Genomic DNA, 14,801 nt, shown 5'->3' with positions numbered 1-14,801 from the left:
GTGATTCTTAATTTGATGTTCCAAATTTATATAAATGAACATATCATTTATATAATCTTATATTTAATCAGGAACTATAATAGTGATAGGACAAGGAGTTATGGGTACAAATTAAGAGGGGAAGTGTAAGTTGGATAGTAGGAAGAAATTTTTCACTGTGAGGGTGGCAAGACACTGGAACAAGTTGCCTAGGGAGGTTATGGATGCCCCAACCCTGGGCAGTGTCCAAGGCCAGGCTGGATGAAGCTCTGTGCAACCTGGTCTAGGGGCAGGTGTCCTGCCCATGGCAGGAGGTGCTGGGACTAGAAGATTTTAAAGGTCCATTCCAACCCCTTAACACTGTATGATTCAATAAAATATCTGAACTTGTATGTGTGTTAAGTAACCTGCACGTGGGTTTGCAGTTTGTTGTACTACCTGCTAACGTGTGTGTGAAAGCTTGACTGTAAGACTGTTGTAGCTGTGTAATCTCCCCTGTTGTGTGAAGGCCAGCTTGGACTGGCTGTGTTGGCACGTGTGTGTATGTGTATATTTATGTATTTCTTTTGCATATTTCTCATAAAAAATACATTCCTAATGCATTGTCATCACAATAGTACTAACTGATACATAGTTTTCAAAATACTTGTGAATGAAAAAATTCTCCTTTTCCTAGACTGACAGGGAATTGCTTCTAGAAACCAGTATTGTATACAGACATCTTTCTCTCTTAAAACTATATTTTATTAAAGGCTTGGAATATGCTCTGAAAGTGTGACTATTTCAGGTCAAAATGTGCAGTTAAAAGCAAGCACTCTTAATTAAAACACCTAGTTGTTTGTTCTAAATTTGAAGTATGTGTAAAACCTTGGTGCAAAAGAGTTGCTGAATAGTAATTTGACGTCCACTGAAGCGCTGCAGATTGGACCTCTTACACAAAGCGCCAAATAGAACAAGCTGCTTTACTTGACCCTGCTTTGAGCAAGGATTCTGGTGTAGACACCTCCAGATGTGCCTTCCACCCTCTGTGATTCTATAAAAGTTCCTGCTCAGGGTTAGCTGAAAGGATCGTAACTTAAATCTAGAAACTCCAGTATATTGGCAAAAATTCCTTTGCATTTTGTTTCTTTCACATTTGTGACTTGCTAAGCATACGGCTGCATAGTAGTTTACTATCTCTACTTTGATTAACCAAGTCTGAGCTATGTTAGGCATTGAATCAGCTTTGCACATAAAATTAACTTGGGCCACTACAATTTTAAATAGATGGAGAGTGTAACATTAAGAGAAAAGCTGGGTTTTAGTGTGAAAGGAACATTGAAGATATCCTTCTTTCTCTAGAGAGCACTTCCAAGGCTGGCGTACAGCAGAAGATAAGCCCTCAGGCACCTAGGAGGCTTTCTAGAAGCTTACCAGCATCACCGACTTCCTCACCCCGAGCTCATCGGAAAAGACTCGCTGCAAGAATGGGGAGTAGTGTTGATGACCTGCAGATCCTTGGTGAGCGTGACTGCGTTGAGCTTCAGGGTAGAATTGGTTTTCTAGAAAGTTCTGAAACTATAAAGAGAGTACAGGAAGAGCTCTTCCTTAGCAGCTGTGAGTCTGCAAAAACAGTTTGTGACTCGGAGCTAACATCTGCCGAAACATTTGAGGATATCGCAAAAGAAGTCGAGTTATCTGAAAACGCATTCGAGAGTAAAGAAGCTGATACAGACCTGAAATGTAACGAAGCTGCTGCTGGAGCAGCTGAGGCATCGCTACGCCGTCCAGACAATCTGAAAGGACTGCCCTCATTGCACAAAGGGCAGAGTCATTTTGCAGGGTTGGGCTTGGCATTCTCTGTTCTTGGAGCATCATCAGCCATTGCTCGCTGGCCAAGCTTGGCTGACAAGAATGTTCTTCCTGAAGACTGGGACAGTCTTGCTTTTTCTTCAGCTAATGAGAGCACCCCAAAAGAGTCTGAAAGCCCTGATGACAGGTAAGCACATAAAATAATAAATTAACATGAGCTTTAATTTCATAGTTCTTGCTCTTGATTAGTATTCCATAAAAATTCAAAGTCGGAAAACTAAGGGAAATGTTTTCAATAGCTGTCATGTGCCACCCTGGTTTTTCTGAGTTTTTTAAAGCCTTTTGATTGTTTGTAAAATGGAGTCAGACTTTTTAGCTACTGTACAATATTAGGAGCAGTTTTCACTTTTTCTCACACATGTAACATAAACAAATACTTAGTTTCTCATTCTCTGTCCTTTGTTTGCGTATTTCTAACCTGAAAACAATTGTAACTGACAGTTGGTCTGGCCATTTGGCTGGGAGGTGATAACTCCAGAAGCCAATCCACAGCCAGACCCACAAATATATAAAAACTAAGAAATAAACAGGCAGAGGAGCAGGGGCTCTCGGCCTGGGCTCTCTCGGAGGAACAACTCTGCCCTGGGAAATTTCTCGTCTCTGTGTGATTGCTTTGCGTATCCCGATCACAGTCATACACAAACTCATTAAGCTTTTAGTGTATTGAATGTTCTGTTTCAGTTTTTGCTGTATTTGCAGAACAAATTTTAAAAATCGGGAATTTTGCCATGTACAGTAAAAGTGGGAACTGCTCACAAAAAGAGTAGTTCTGGTCAGATTATCCTTTTTACTATCTGCCATCTAAAAATAAGTGTTAATGAAGATTGGTAGTTGGGAGTATTGGAGAAATGATGTCTTCCAAAATTCTAACCTGAACCCTCTTCCTGTCCCTCAAGAATTGCCATTTTGCATTTTTTAATATTTCTTGTTTTGGTAAAACATACTCCTCTGCTTTCAGATGTGCAGAAGACTATCTTGTGCTTATCTGTTGTGGATTATATGATCTCTTGCGTGGAGTTCTCCTAATCCTACCAGATATCATGCTAGATGATGTGATGGACAAACTTATCCAACCTGATTATCTTATAGTTCTGGTGAACCACCCATCTCCTCTCATACAACAAGGAGTCATTAAAGTAGGCCTATATCAAATGTTTTCTCCTCAAAAGATGTGAACCAGCATAGTTAATGTGTTGGAAATGTGATGGGGTTTTAATATTTTTTGTTTAGCTTTCTTCAGTTTTCTACATTTATGTCTGCGTTTTAAGATAAGCTTTCATCCTAAGAATTTAAAAAACAAAAACAAGCAAATCACAAAGCAACATAAACAGACTCTTTGAATAGATAAATATAGTATCAAATGTAAGCCAAAGGCCTTAAGAGCTTATGATAGTATTACCATTGTAAATGGAAGCGACAGTGCAAAAAGTCAGTGACACAGAACATGATAGAGTGTTTAAAAAGTGCTTGCACTTTTGGTTTGAGTTGTAGCAGAGTTGTCTTTGAGGTTTTCTGAAGAGTTATTCACCCATTTGTGGACTCAAGATGGACTTGAGGCTCCAAAATGTTTTCAGATATTTTTGTAGTATTAAGGACAATGTTTCTGTATGATGATGTTATGTAGATAAGAGACTTTGAGTAGATTTCTATTTTAATTTGGAAAAGAATAAGACTGTATGGCTTTATTGAGAACAAATATCATGCATGCATTTGCATACACACTGAAGTGCAAGATTGAACAAACATAAAAAGTTTGAGTATTTATGTATGCGTTTGCTAACTGTTGTGTGTGATCTCATCTGCCCCAAACTTGATGAAGACCTAAGTGTTCAGATCAAAAATATGTTATCAGATGTTGATTGTAACAAGGACAGTTTAGATTGCAGCTGCAATAATATAATTGATATTTGCAATCTTGAATTTTAAAAAAATTCAATCACAGAGAACAATTTAACTTTCAGGGCAGTTATATTAAATGTTTAACTCTTACACCATAATTATGCATTTATTTGTAGTTGTTGGATGCATATTTCAACAGAGCAAGGAGGGAGCAGAAGGAGAAATTCTTAAAGAATCGTGGCTTTTCTTTGCTAGCCAACCAGCTGTATCTTCATCAGGGGACTCAGGAAGTTGTAGAATGCTTTTTGGAAATGCTTTTTGGCCGCTCTGTTGGCTTGGATGAAGAGTAAGTGTTGCTGTGCTTTTATGTCCTGTAACTATAGCTGAGTTACAACAAGTGCACTTTGCTGGTCAACAACCATAAAAAAAACGTTCCTCCAAAACTATTTTGGTATGTTTTGCTTGTTTAACATGGAAATGTATTAAAATCCTTAGGGCTATTGTGTATCAACTGTATCAACTTCATCTGATGGAAGCTGTAGGCTGGGATCTTGTAAACACTCAGACTTTGAGTGCCTCAGAAACCTTGAACTCAAATATCCTATAATCAGTTAAACTCTGTTGTCTCTGATCCTATGTGAAACTGATTTGCATCCTTAAAAGTTTTAAGTAGTAGTCACTAGACTTCTCTTGGATTTTGGTAGGTAATTAAGGAAAAATCTTGATGCCACAGCTGCTTCCTTGTCTTGGCTCCAGATTTAAGTGGCTGTCTCTTTTAGGGAAAATCCCAGAGACAGACCATTTTCATGAACCAAAGAGCCACCTCATATTGACAGAAAACAAGATTACGTTTAAGCAGACAGGTGTATAAGTAAATGATATTTTTCAGAATTAGTCTTGACTACTTAATGCTTGTACAGAAAACACATGTGCAAATATAATCATTGGAAAAATCTTGCAGAAAATTTCTTCTCAATTGCTGCCTCTGCAGGATTTGTAGACAAATTAATTTTGCCTCTTGACCTGATCTTCACCACTCAAAAACTATTCTTGTTTAACTGCAATATTTAGTAATGGCTGCTTAATTTTTCCCAAGGCAGAGAACTGTTACTTCTTCAGGATTTATTCTGGGGCTGGACAGATAATTCTAATGTCTCAAGTTTTTAGGAGTGTGAATAATAGTCATATGATGGGCTGATAACCTTATAACAGTAATGCAGTTTCTTAGTGCACAAATAAAAGGTCTGAAGCACTGCTTTCAATTCTACAGTCACTATAAGCCAGGTGCCAAACTTAATTCAACTTCAGCAATAAGGGATGTAGGATATCAAACTGCTGCCAGTCAGTATATTGTTAGAGTGATGACAAGCTGCATCTGTTCCCTTGATAGTGCCTATATTAGTTATAATAGTGACTGTTGGAAATGTGATGCAACATTTTTCTACACTGATTAAAAACCCCTCTATATTCATGAAATCTCTACTGTAGACAGTTGGTAGCTAGCTGAAGCATCAGATTTACTTTTTACTTTTTTACTTCATTTCTTTGGCTGTATGAAAACATTATCTTTTTCTTATTGGATTTTTTAGTAGATAGATATTGTTACTACAGTTAAATGTAGGAAATTACCACGGGCATCTTTGCCAAAATATGAGCATATGATACATAACTGATATTCCAGGTGCATGTACTATTTTTGTTATCAGATTGTTCTTTAGGATGCCATTTACTCATATTTCTGCTAACAGATTTGATCTGGAAGATGTCAAGAATGTTGGACTCTTTCGAAAATGGTGTGTCATTCCTGTTCTGGGTCTGATAGAGAATTCTCTCTACGATAATGTTCTGCTGCATAACTGCTTTTGTCTACTCCTGCAAATCATAAATTCCTGCTCAAAAGTTGCAGACCTACTGCTTGATAATGGTTTGCTCTATGTGTTGTGTAATACACTGGCTGCTCTCAATGGACTGGAAACAAAGTGAGTATTGTTTCTGTTGCTATCAAATATTCTAGGCACAGCCTTAAGGGTAGCAAGAAATTACTGTATTGTATTTTTTCTACTTTTTAAAATTATCAGAGAGCATGTACAAAATACTGGGATTGAGATTTTTAGCTTTACACCTGTAAGTTAATGTTTAGTCAGTTTAAATAATGGAATATAAAATGTTCTTTCCATACCTTAAACATTCAAGTGAAATGACATTTTAAGATGTGAGTTTGTCACACTGTCTGCGCTTTCAATGCTTTTCTTAATAAAACTGAACTGTAAGATAAAGGCCCAGGAAGTGGTAGCATTCTACTGTATCTATGGCCAATATCAAAACAGAAGAAAATTCTCTCCTGTACTGCCTATGAGTTAATATTTGAGATTTTGAGTAACTTCAATGACTTTATTAGCTATAAAGATTCTGTACTTTAGAAAAGGTTACACAGGGAACAAAGGAGAGACAGGGTTTTGTTATTTCATTAGTTGGTATCCTGAAGAAATGGAAAGGCTTCCTTTTTACCTCAATATAGTTTTTGTTCAGCATTATTACAAAATGAAATTATTCAGATTTTATTTTGAGAAATACAGGATTTCAGTCTTGTTCTTTATTTTAGAAATCTGATAGTAATGCATAATTTATTTTCCAATAAAACTGTGCTGCACTCAGTGTTAGAATGCCTCAAAAATTTGCAGGCATCCAATCTGCCAAAGTTAACGCTAAAGAAATGTCTTGAATTATAACTTGCTAGTCTTCAGCAGTGATGTTTTTATATGAAGTACAACAATATTAGGTACAGTTGGCAGAAGTAGCAAGGGGAATAATAATGGGTCTTGTTAAGAGTTACAATCTACTAGAGTTGTCATGTTTCTGGTAACTACAACTTTCTTTGCAGCATTCCCTTGAATGACTACAAGTTACTTGCATGTGATATACAACAGCTGCTGGTAGCAGTTGCAATTCATGCCTGCAGCTCCTCAGGTTCTCAATATTTTCGTGTTATTGAAGACCTCATTGTGCTGCTGGGTCATCTCCAAAATAGTAAAAATGCAAGGATGCAAAGTAAGTTGTCTGCTGATTTTTGGGGTCATGGGACTGGAAAAGTAAATCCCTTCCCCGCTGTTTTTTGTTCGATATTCCTGCTGAGGGAGACTGGGGAGTTTTCTGGTGATGAATCTTTCTCTTCTAAGTGGTTCTCAAATTAGTAGTTTCCCTTAGGAACCTGCCTTGTGGTCAAGAATTCTGTACTGCTAATGTGAAAAAACAGTGACTGTAAAATTTCTTGATGGATATTTAAATGAAAGCATTCTGTATAGTTTCATTTAGCTTGTTTTAGAGTTATCAAATTCAATGGCTTTTCTAGGAGAACTCATTTCTGTAATGTCTGTGTCTGTGGAACAGTGAGGTGACTTTGTGTGACTCCTGTGGAATCTAGAATTTTATAGCTCTTGACACATTTTGTGTTTTCACTTGTTCCAAACGTCTGGTAAAAATTCCTGGAGATGTGTAAAGCATGTTATGTATACTTTGTATGCCTTTCTCTCTAGATATGGCAGTTGTTCTGCAGTTGAGAGTTCTTCAAGCAGCCATTGAATTAATAAAGACCACAGCCAGCCAAGATGCTCAGGAGCCGGCCAGTTCAGCCCCGGCACCCTTGGCGCCACAGCGCGCGATGTTTCAAAAGCGCAAAGGCATCGCGGGTGAGTGGCAGAAGCGGAGCGTTCTTGTGCTTTCTCCAGTATGCTTTGCTTGATGATTCTGTGACCTTGCCTTCTTTGGGGATTCTCCTACATTCACAGGTTGCTTAGTAAAGGTGTTTTTAGAGTAATTTGTAACGGTTGTAGTAGCCAGCCTCACAGTAAGTTAATGCGGAAATCAAGGTAGTGCTTGTGACTAACACAGCTCTGAGCGGGTTGCTTTGTTGCACAACTTCTCATTGGAGACCACCCTGAAATAAATACCTGCCACTCCAAATTGATACTTGGCAGTGCCATTGTGGTTGTGTTCTTATAACCTGTGTTGGGTTCTGGCTTTAGCAGTAATACTTCCCCTGTATTTGATAGCTGGTCAGTCCTTCTGTAAAGGTTTTGGGGTTGTCTGGATGCAAGTTGATTTTGTATGTCTCTTACAAATAAAGCTGCTTAAAGGCTTCGCAGAAGATAAATTTTAAAAACCTGACAAACGCTTTTTATTCCCTGGGAATGTTTCTCTTGAGACGGTCAGCTTTTAAGACCCCTCACCATCAACTTAGTGAGATATTATATATGTTCAGTACAGTGAAAATTTTTTTATATTAGTGAATGTCGTAAGGTACTAAAGGTAAATAAAAATAGTTATTTTGAAAAGTACAGTCAAGGCCTCCCAGTTCAAGAAAATTCTGAGGAATATTCTTATAAGTTAGATACTGTGCTTCTGTTAGTGGCAATAGGTGTGATACAAATGTGTTTGCTGATATGTCTGGCTCATCATTTGTGCTGATGAGCCCACTCTGCAATATGCAATATTTAATCCTTAGTTTTTAATTCATTTTCCTATTCATACAATAAAAAGAGGAATAAAAGTAGTGGGTTTGAATGTTTAGCACAAGCATATGGAAGTCATACAATAAATTTGATCTTGAGAATAACTTATTTCATGGTATTATTTATTATTTGAAATTGATATATTTATTCTCAAAAAGCTTTAAAAATAAGAAAGACAAACACCACAAGACACTTATGCTCCCTTTGATATTGATGTATTTCAAATGTTTGTTTCATTAAATGGTGTGAACTCTGGATGGAAGTAGTTGTTGAGTGATTGAATTTTTGTGCATTTTAGTAGAATTCTATTCATGCTTCTCTCCTTAAAGGTTCCAGGAAGTTTTCACTTGCTCAGTCTGATGCTCTGCTGGTGAAAATGCGCTCACTAGCAAGTGAGGAATTCAACATGATGATGCAGCGGAGAATGAGCCAAGAAAATCCTATCCAAGCCACTGAGTCTGAGTTTGCACAAAGGTTACAGAGACTGACTGTTTTGGCTGTTAACAGGCTCATTTATTTAGGTAGCATTTATTTTTTGTTTGTTTCTGTTTAGATGAAAAAATAATTCTTGCTTTTGGAATGCTGAAGTATTAGAGAGGAAAGTTTTTCTCTTGTCACAGGTTTAATGGATTTAGCATAAAGCATCATTCTCTGTTTTGTCTCTCAGTGTTATGTAACTGGCAATCTGGGTAATGTTTTTATCTAAATGAACTGGACAAGTTGTTTTATTTCTACATTAGTCTGTTCATGTGTTAACTGCCTAAATTATTACCTAAAGATTTAACTGCCGAAGGGAGCATCTCCTGTCTTAAAATGAATTTTTTTTTAATGAAATGGCTACATTGGTTAGCAAGACCTGATGACTTTGAGAGCTAGCTCAAATTCTGCAAAAGCAAGAGAATGTACGTATGGTAAATATATCAGTGAAGGCAGTATTTGATATAATGCCAGCTAAAGGTTTGTAAGATTGTCTTGCTTGAGATGATACTGATCTATATGTGCCTTTTAAATTTTAAGCTTCTACTGAAGAGTGCCTTGATGTACTGGGTATAACAGAAAATACAAGTCAAAGCAGACTTTCAGCATCCCAACTGGAAGTTCCTGAAGAGGATAGCCAGCAAGAACCAATTAGCAGAATAAATCCTTTTCTTAAAGAAATGGTCAAAATGTTGGTGGAAGGAATCAAAGTATCCATTGTAAGTATTTAGATGCTGTCCATATTAAAGCATATTTCATAAGGTTCCTTTATCAGAGGCTTTCATGCGTAGGTGTATTCTGTCCATAAATGCTTTTTTTTACTGTCTCTCTCCATTCAACTGTGGCATTAAAAACCCTGCTCAGCTTCCCAGTTACAATGCAGTTATAAAATAAAAAAATGGATCTGTTCTGATTTTTACCTTTATATTTAGAAAAATTCTGCTTGAACGAGAGCACAGAACCTAAATAGCCTTTCTTGTACTGTGAAAATTCTGCTTGGTCTCTTAAATGTCAACATTTATGTTTGAAGTTTATAAACCTGAAGCCTGTAAAACCAAATCTTCTGTGCATCCAGAGGTGGTGGAGATTTTTGAGCAACTTCTTATAGTATATTTTAGAGTTGGGAAGGAGAGCTTTCTCTTTTTTCAATTCTTGCTAAAGCGCTGAAAGTCTTCTAATGTACAGCCTTCCTAAGGTGATCAGTTTTTGCTTGGATAATACAAAGTGTGTTATTAGTCTTCCTTAGGTCAGTTTGATAAAAGTAGTTCTACCTAATTTTCTTTGACTCATAAAAATGGTTTGATAGGTGTATTATCAGGTGTATTTAATCTTTCGAGGTAATCCATTCAGAAACTGGTGATTAATGTAAAAGGGCGGTTGATTAAAATGAGCAATAAAAAAAACCTTTGGTTTTTAAATCCTCTACATCGTAATTTTCACTTTCTGGATTATTTTAGTAGAAGGCCTTTTAACCCATAATAATAATCACTATACTGAACCAAAACACCTATTTTGGTAGATAAAACATTGTCTTGCATTTTGAGCATATTAACTGTGTTTATTTTGTAATGTGAAAAACTTGATAGAGGAAAGTCCTAACCCTGTGATATTAAAAAGTTCTCTCCATTACTTAGGGCACCAGCAGAATGAGCACACCAAAACAGCAGTGGAACAGAATCCTCTTGTTATGTAAGGACACATTCCGTACGCAGCTTGGGAGGCTTCTTGTGCACAGCTTGTCTCCTGTAAGGCTTTTGCAGGAGAGGAAGCAGGCTTTGGAGATGGTACACGAAGTAAACCAGCAAGAGATTTTGCGTGACTCTCTTAGCCAAACTTTGCAAGTAAGCTCCAGAGATTTTGAGAGAAGTTTCTAAAACCTATATTCAATTTTTTCCTCTAGATTTTGTGATTATTTAGAACTTTATGGGGCTGGTTGTTCACTGTTATTTTAGCAATGTTTAGTGACTGACTGTTGTCATATAAAACACCTGTGTGTGCCTCTGCAGTTGCTATACTATCCCGAGGACAGATAGAATTAAGTCTGTGTATGTTGATGCTGTTCTGTATCAAACATATCCCCTGTGCAGTGCAGAAACAAAAGGTGATACTAGTTTTAACATGAAGGATTTTACTGAGGAAGCTAGGAATTAATGTACCCAAAAAAAGCAAATTAAGGAAGGAATTATCCTTGCTTTGGAACTCTTAGCTGCAGATTTCCTGAAGCTTGTAAGTAGAACTAGATTTTAAGCAGTCAATCCTCAACCAAAGCAGTTCTCTCTCTTTTCTTACTCAACCTTTGTTAATTTTTAAAGTGGGGTTGTGTATGCCATGTTCCTAAGTTAAAAAGTTGAATCGGTTCTCCCTGCTTTTCTGAGTTTGTCAGAAGAAAGCTTCTAATTGTACTATGTTAGTGCAAGCTTGAAAGCAATTATTTCTTAGAGTCACAGGGAGAAATCAGGTAGGAATGTTGCAGTTTGAGATCTTCAGGAACTGCAAGAATGAGATAAAAGATATAGCACAGTTTGAGTCACTGTATACTAAGGAGAGGAAGTATTTATTGGATTAGGTCATGGCACTCACGTATTTCTGATCACGTATATGTTATTCAAATAAATAAGTTTTATCGGGTAGAAAAGAGCTGATGTATTAGCAGTGGCTTCTGTGTGGGAATGTCATGTTGAGTGTATTTATGGCTTATGTCTGCTTAATTTCATTATCTGTCAGCTCTAATTTGATTAATCAAGTGAGGTGTAGTGTTCTTGGCAGGCAAAATTAGAAGTCCCTGGCGTATATTTCCTGAAGTATAAATAAGGCTCCAGCAGCTGAATATTGGGGAAGAAAGTTTTCTTGCAAGCCATTTGGAAAGTTACAAGATGCTAGGGTAAATTTTATCATGTGAGGATAAAATGCAGCATGTTTTTCTAGTTTTATAAAACTTTACCCATTAAAGCTGTTTTTTTGTTTTAATTAGAGAATAATTACAAGAAATCTGCACAGTCTGACTAGAAAAGGGAATGGAAGTGGGGGGGGGAAATACTGCTCGGTGTTGTGGAAATGAGCGTGACCATGCATCTGTATTCTTCTCTTTCCATCTTGGCATCTTCTAGCATGGGCCTAAATTAGTGCTCTATTTGTATGAGTTAATGCACAATCACAGCGATGGAATGACCAAAGAACAACAAAGAGCAGCAGGAGACCTAATGAATACACTGAAAAGCTGTGGCTATAAATGTATTCCTCTGAGCCCACGACCAAAACCAGATTTAATAAAAGCTTTGAAAGAGGTGTGTGAATAAAAACTTCGCTTTAAAAACTGGGTGTATTTGAAGCAGTTGTCTTATATGGGATCAGAATTTCACCGCAGATTGTGGTGTTCTTTGCTGCATGGCTTATGCTTTTGGGAATTCTCTTTGGGTCCTCAGTATTTCTGTCACATACGCTCAACTCTTCACAGCAAGCTCACAAGCTTCTTGGTTAAACATATTATTTAATCCAGAGGAAGGTGGGAGTTCATAATAAGCTACTAGTATCTCTTATTTTCAAGAAAATAAGTCTTGATTTCTTGCAAAGAGAAAAATTATATATAATACAATAAAATGGCAGTAACTGAAATGAAGCCTTGCTGGTTTTAAATGCTGTGAAGGTATCAGTTGAACAGTTTTGTCACTCTTCCTTTTTAAAACTGGCATAGCCTTTAGCCTCCCCTTCCTTATTTCATCCATCTGAGAAAAGAAAGTAATGTGTAAAACTTCCATTCAGGATCAGAAGAAATATGAGATGGAAGAAGGTGTAAACAAAGCTGCTTGGGAGAAGACAATGGCTAATAATCGGCAGAAGTAAGTACCTTAGAGAGGCTTCAAGAACTTTAAGAGATGTTCTCTGTTCAGGACTTCCCATTGCAAAGTTGCCTGTGTGATCATTATGGATGGGGGTTTTTTTCAAATTAACAGCATCACTAGCTTTCAGACTTCTAAGTATACTGTTCTGTTATAGAAATATGCGTTTTGTTAGGTTGTATAATAAATGGCATTGTGTGAACCTCAATACTGAATTGGGTTTTTGCACATTTGTCATTTTGCCCTTAATTTTATGATCATTGCATCTGTCCAATCACCTCTCCTGTTGCTGTGGTCTGTGCAACTAAATGTCCCTGCAACTAACCCTGATTTTCAACAAGTCAAACGTTGTATTCAGTATACAATTTGAATATTTTTGTGAGCTATGTGGAATATACAGCTCATTGGTGTAATTGTAAATTTCAGTACATTGTGGCAGACTGAGGTTTCTGTTAATTTAAATATTGAGGCTTTGCCATAAAAATCAGATTTGAGATGCACACACATTGTGCTTTAAAGTAGGCAAGTGCAGTAGCTTTAAAGGTCAGCTTAGTCAAGTCCGTGCACGCAAGTGTTAAGACTTTATTATGTTGAATGACTTAATCGGTGGTGGTGTCCTTACTCCAGATTTTTACTGTAATGAGTATACATGAATTAGTCAAGCACGTTAATACGTAGCCAGTGATCTCCTGACTGGCTTATCTTGTCTTTGGCCAAAAGTAATAGGTTTTTCGATGACTAAGAAGCAGAAGGTATTCATGAATCTCATTATGTAGGCTAAGTTGTTCTGCTTCTGCTGTAACAAGATCTCTCCATATCTACTGCCAAACTTGAATTTTATGAGGCGTTTTGGTGTCTTTCCCTTTTCAGTGTGTTTATATGGCATTTTAAAACACAACTCTGCTCCTCAGTCTCTTTCAGCGTCTAGATACAAAATCTAAAGACATTTCTAAAATAGCTGGAGACATCACACAAGCTGTGTCGCTGTCACAGGGAATGGAAAGGAAGAAAGTAATTCAGCACATCAGGGGGATGTATAAGGCAGAGCTAAGTGCCAGCAGACATTGGCAGGAACTTGTTCAGCAGCTTACCCATGATCGGTGAGTGTTCTCATCTCAGTAAAAGTGAGAGACTTGATGCCTGAAATGTGCTTCTCATTCTACTCTGAGGCATATGAAATGGAGATGATATTAAAATTAGTTACTTTTGCTGACCATCTGATAGTTAGATTTGTAAAAGACTTGATTTTTTTTTTGCCTTATCTTTTAGGGTCAGTAGCCAAGTAGTATTTCTGTCCCATTTAGTCAGTTTTTTAAATCATACATGTTTTTCTTTCCCTAATACAATGAAGAGTGTTCTGAAGTTTTCATATCTTACACAAGATCGATGGAGTAAAATAATATTTTTGGGGTAATGTTACTCACATTAGCATCTATATACTCTGTTCACCAAATAGTGTAGAACAAAGGATGTAAATGTTGATAAGAAACCAAACTGTGGGATTTTCACCACTTCAGAACTACTATCTCATGTTTGCAGCAGCAGAGTTTTCAAAATAGTGTTGGATGCATTGTACTGCTATTTTCATTAGACTGAGTAACTTCAAAAGCAGTCTTAACAGTAGCAGCTTGTGAAAAGTCATTCAGTGGAATAGTTCATGAAAATAAACTACAGAATCCAGTCTTTTAATACGTTTTCAGAAATGATGCCCTGTGTACTTCTGTGCAACTTCTGTCTTTCTGCTAGTTAAAGAACAGAATTAATAAGCACATATACTGCCTCTGCTGCCAAAGTCCTAACATGTATTTTTTTTACAGAGCACTCTGGTATGACCCAGTCTATTATCCAACTTCTTGGCAACTGGATCCAACAGAGGGCCCAAACAGAGAGAGGCGCCGCTTGCAGAGGTGCTACCTAACTATTCCAAACAAATACCTGCTCCCAGACAGGCAAAAACAGGAAGGTAATTAAAACATTTTCAATGCTGAATGTATCATAATGTCTGAATTGTAATGACTGTTACTACCTTATTTGTGATGTCTTTATAGGTGTGATAAAAACTCCATTGTCTTACTTATTTGAAGACAAAACACATTCTTCTCATTCCTCTACTGTAAAGGACAAAGCTGCAAGTGAACATATAAGGTAACTTTTGGATAACACTTGCTTCCCTTTCCTATCTTTTCCCAATCAAATGAAACAGTTGTCTAAAAGACATTTTTTGTCTCAAAAACATTTTTTTAAAAAAATCAAGTGGGAAATGAGACTAGTCTCAAAAATAGTAGGCATTTTTTCCTTACTCAAAAGCAAA

General features: G+C 37.0%; 1 protein-coding gene across 2 annotated transcripts in view; it reads left to right on the top strand.

The window, feature by feature from the left end:
• LYST (lysosomal trafficking regulator) overlaps positions 1-14,801 on the top strand; it is a 76,564-nt gene that overhangs the window by 43,067 nt on the left and 18,696 nt on the right. For both annotated transcript variants that reach the window (XM_040058333.2, XM_040058334.2), the window contains exons 23-36: positions 1,321-1,957; positions 2,789-2,966; positions 3,846-4,015; positions 5,418-5,648; positions 6,551-6,717; positions 7,203-7,355; positions 8,507-8,698; positions 9,195-9,373; positions 10,289-10,495; positions 11,762-11,938; positions 12,414-12,490; positions 13,402-13,590; positions 14,308-14,453; positions 14,539-14,635. In XM_040058333.2, coding sequence (XP_039914267.1) covers positions 1,321-1,957; positions 2,789-2,966; positions 3,846-4,015; positions 5,418-5,648; positions 6,551-6,717; positions 7,203-7,355; positions 8,507-8,698; positions 9,195-9,373; positions 10,289-10,495; positions 11,762-11,938; positions 12,414-12,490; positions 13,402-13,590; positions 14,308-14,453; positions 14,539-14,635 — 2,800 coding nt within the window. The remainder of the gene's footprint in view (positions 1-1,320; positions 1,958-2,788; positions 2,967-3,845; positions 4,016-5,417; positions 5,649-6,550; positions 6,718-7,202; positions 7,356-8,506; positions 8,699-9,194; positions 9,374-10,288; positions 10,496-11,761; positions 11,939-12,413; positions 12,491-13,401; positions 13,591-14,307; positions 14,454-14,538; positions 14,636-14,801) is intronic.

This window comes from Hirundo rustica, chromosome 3 (genome assembly GCF_015227805.2).
Source record: "Hirundo rustica isolate bHirRus1 chromosome 3, bHirRus1.pri.v3, whole genome shotgun sequence".
Lineage (NCBI taxonomy): Eukaryota > Metazoa > Chordata > Aves > Passeriformes > Hirundinidae > Hirundo > Hirundo rustica.
The sequence above is the reverse complement of the archived record's forward strand: the minus strand, read 5'-3'. Positions and strand labels throughout refer to the sequence as shown.